Below are 2,962 nucleotides of genomic sequence, written 5' to 3' on the forward strand. Positions count from 1 at the left end.
TTTTAAAAGAATACTCATATATCAACAAAAAAATTTTGTTATCCTAATTTCTAAATCAGAACCTCAAAACTACAATAGTTCTCAATAAAAATAAAAACTTTCCTTAAATAGAATTTTTGAGAATTTTATCTAAAATATAAAACCTATTGATAAAAAAATCTTAAAAAATACTCATCTATCAACAAAAATTCTTGTTATCTTAATTTCTAAATCAGAACCCCAAAACTACAATAGTTCTCGATAAAAATAAAAACTTTCCTTAAATAGAAGTTTTGAGAATTTTATCTAAAATAACCTTTTCATTTAAAAAAGTTGTTTACCATTTTATATTGATCACTTAATAATAAAACAGACCTATGATTAATAAAAATAAATAAGAGCAAAGAACTCAAAAAAGCCATAGAATACTTTTCATTTTATAAATAGTATTATTTTGACTTTTTTCAGGCAAATTAAAAAATGAATAAAATTTATTATATTCTTATTAAACATATTTGTTTAACCATTTGTTTTTGAGATAACTAAAATTATTTATAAAATCAATGCATTTTGTAATTAATATTAAAATTAAAATATCTGTAAATTGCATTGAACATCAAAATAACATTTTTGTTATCTCAAATAACACTCTAACAGAAAAATATACTTTAAAATTGAAAGAGTATACATCTTAATATCAGTTTTTATATTATTTAATCTTACTTTCATTTTCATATAAAACGAGAAGTATCTCTTTCTTCTCTCGTTCACACTTCACACACATTTCGCTACATATCTTTATCAGTCCGAATATTAATTGGTTACCCAAAAAAGTCCCCAACTTGGAACCGAAAACTACAAAATATGCAATTACTAAAACCGAAGCAAACCAAAACGGTCTATAATATAAACCACATAATTATACTAGTTAGTACCGAAACTGCCCTCCGGTGTAGGTCTGGCCAAAGGACCAACCGGAAGGAGCAACATTGAACGACACGACACTTCGGCGATCACTTGTGGTGACAACAAACGACAGACTTTGACCATTGAGATAAGAGTTGCTTTGCCAATTTTGCCCCCAGTTTCTTGACATCAATTGCCATTTTGACCTTGACCCTTTCATTGACACAGAGTGTACGTCTCCGGCTCCACCGACGTTTGTGACCAGCACCAAGTTAAAGTATGAGTGACCGTTGATCGTGAACCTTATCCCACCGCTTCTCCTGCACCTTACCCTATATATTCACCCAAAAAAAAACAATTATTTAAATCACTACGTACTATTTAAATCAATAGGAGTATTACGAAAGTTTAGTATCTCTCAAAAAGGTACCACAGGTTTGGTGTCCATATCATTGTTACCACTAGGCACTAATACAGTTTTCGGTCTATTAATAATTCTACTACATTTATCAATTGGTCCAAAAGTAGTAAATGCGTATTTGTGGGTCTAAATTCCATTAAGTGGTGTAGTTTATAATGAATGTATGAGTAATATTTAAAAACTGTGTTTGATATTTTAACGTTGGATATTCACAAGCTACAGTTCCATGCAGATTTCATGACATTTAAGTAACCCCATATTGGGAGGGGGTAAACCGGGTTAATAAATTACTACCTTCTGTACATAACCGGAATGATACCGGACTTGTAAAGAGCGATGTGCTCGTAGATGGGCTGAGAAAGATCGAAATGGTGGTTAGGAGGATCGCAGGCGCCACCAGGAGGACAAAAGTTTGTGGCGGTGACCACAATGGACCGGCCTTGTATGCACCACTGAGGGTCGTTGACACATTTCAGCTCGAAGCAGGCACCACAGCTAAGTCCGTTATCGAATAACGCCGTGCTCAGCGCCGCAGTCTCTGTTCCATAACCTTGGCCGTATAGATTCCCGTACCCGCATGCTCCACCTAATTATGTTCATTAGGCAAATGTTTATAATCCATCAGCAAAAACTAGGTTTCGGTTATATTGTCTTTTCTTTTATATCTAGTACGTTGGTTTTTCATATAAACTCAGAATATTTACATTTTAGATAATACTATCTTATTAGTTGTAAAAGCAAGCAAACGTAAAGTCCACAAACATATAAGTTTTTTTTTTCATTTTTTTCATCGGGCTTTTGCTTTATGGTTTTCTTTTTTTTTTTGGTAAAATTTGCGTTTATGTTTTGTAGAAAATAACTTGAAAATTTGAAAATGGACTTGTTACCAAAATGAGCTTAAAAGATAAACAAATTCCAACATATGAAAAAGTAAATGTTTTAGGCACATAACGCCAAAGAGTCCATTTCTTCAGGCTCTGTTTGTATAACATAGTATCGTTTAAAAAATTGTTTGCATGTTACGAGGGGAATAGCAATCTCTGAAAACATGAGCCAGCGGTGAAGTTTGACGACTAAGCTACCCTTTCGTCACTTAAGTTAGAATGATGCAACTAAAAAAGAGAAAATGTAAAGAGTTTTTATTGGAGATCAATAAGGTATACCCATAGTGCCGGAAGCATCACCGCCACCGTAGAAAGTGGCATGAGCATTGATCCAAGGTCCCATGTGGCCGCCGGGATGGTGGCCGCCACGACGGTAGAAGCCTTGAACGCAAACAGAAAATGATAGGACATGGAGCAGGAGAGCCGAGATTACTAAAACTCCCATGATGAAGCAAAATAATTACAACACACAAAAAGAGAAGGAAAAAAAGGAAGTAAAGAGAAGAGATGGGTATTTTCTGTCAATGTGGAGAAGTAAGAGGGTTTGGTGTGATGAAATTGAGGAAGAAGAAAGTTTGGTATAAATAGAAAAGAAGGATTCAGACAAAGTTTTAGCTGTAATGAATCAATACGGGTCCATACAACTGCTTCTGGGTCTTCACTATACTCTAATTACTTTTGTTTCATTTGATGTTAATTTTGTGAAATATAAAAACGTAAAAGTGATTTTAGAACCGACAGAAAAGATAAAGGAGAGGTGAACAATAATTCA

General features: G+C 33.6%; 1 protein-coding gene across 1 annotated transcript; it reads right to left on the minus strand.

Moving 5' to 3' along the window:
* Nucleotides 1-664: 664 nt before the first annotated feature.
* LOC106365851 (expansin-A5) lies at nt 665-2,756 on the minus strand. Its single transcript, XM_013805357.3, has 3 exons — nt 2,470-2,756; nt 1,601-1,892; nt 665-1,217 (listed from the first exon to the last, which is right to left on the minus strand). The coding sequence occupies exons 1-3, from the start codon at nt 2,633-2,635 to the stop codon at nt 908-910; spliced, it is 768 nt and encodes a 255-aa protein (XP_013660811.1). The 5' UTR covers nt 2,636-2,756; the 3' UTR covers nt 665-907.
* Nucleotides 2,757-2,962: the final 206 nt, after the last annotated feature.

Source organism: Brassica napus, chromosome A9 (genome assembly GCF_020379485.1).
Source record: "Brassica napus cultivar Da-Ae chromosome A9, Da-Ae, whole genome shotgun sequence".
NCBI lineage: Eukaryota > Viridiplantae > Streptophyta > Magnoliopsida > Brassicales > Brassicaceae > Brassica > Brassica napus.

Excerpts from the sequence above, each read along its gene's own strand:
- LOC106365851 (XM_013805357.3), bottom strand. The coding sequence starts at position 2,635 with ATGGGAGTTTTAGTAATCTCGGCTCTCCTGCTCCATGTCCTATCATTT. Across the intron at positions 1,893-2,469 it reads TGATGCTTCCGGCACTATGG|GTGGAGCATGCGGGTACGGG; the intron begins GTATACCTTATT and ends GAACATAATTAG. Across the intron at positions 1,218-1,600 it reads ATTCCGGTTATGTACAGAAG|GGTAAGGTGCAGGAGAAGCG; the intron begins GTAGTAATTTAT and ends GTGAATATATAG.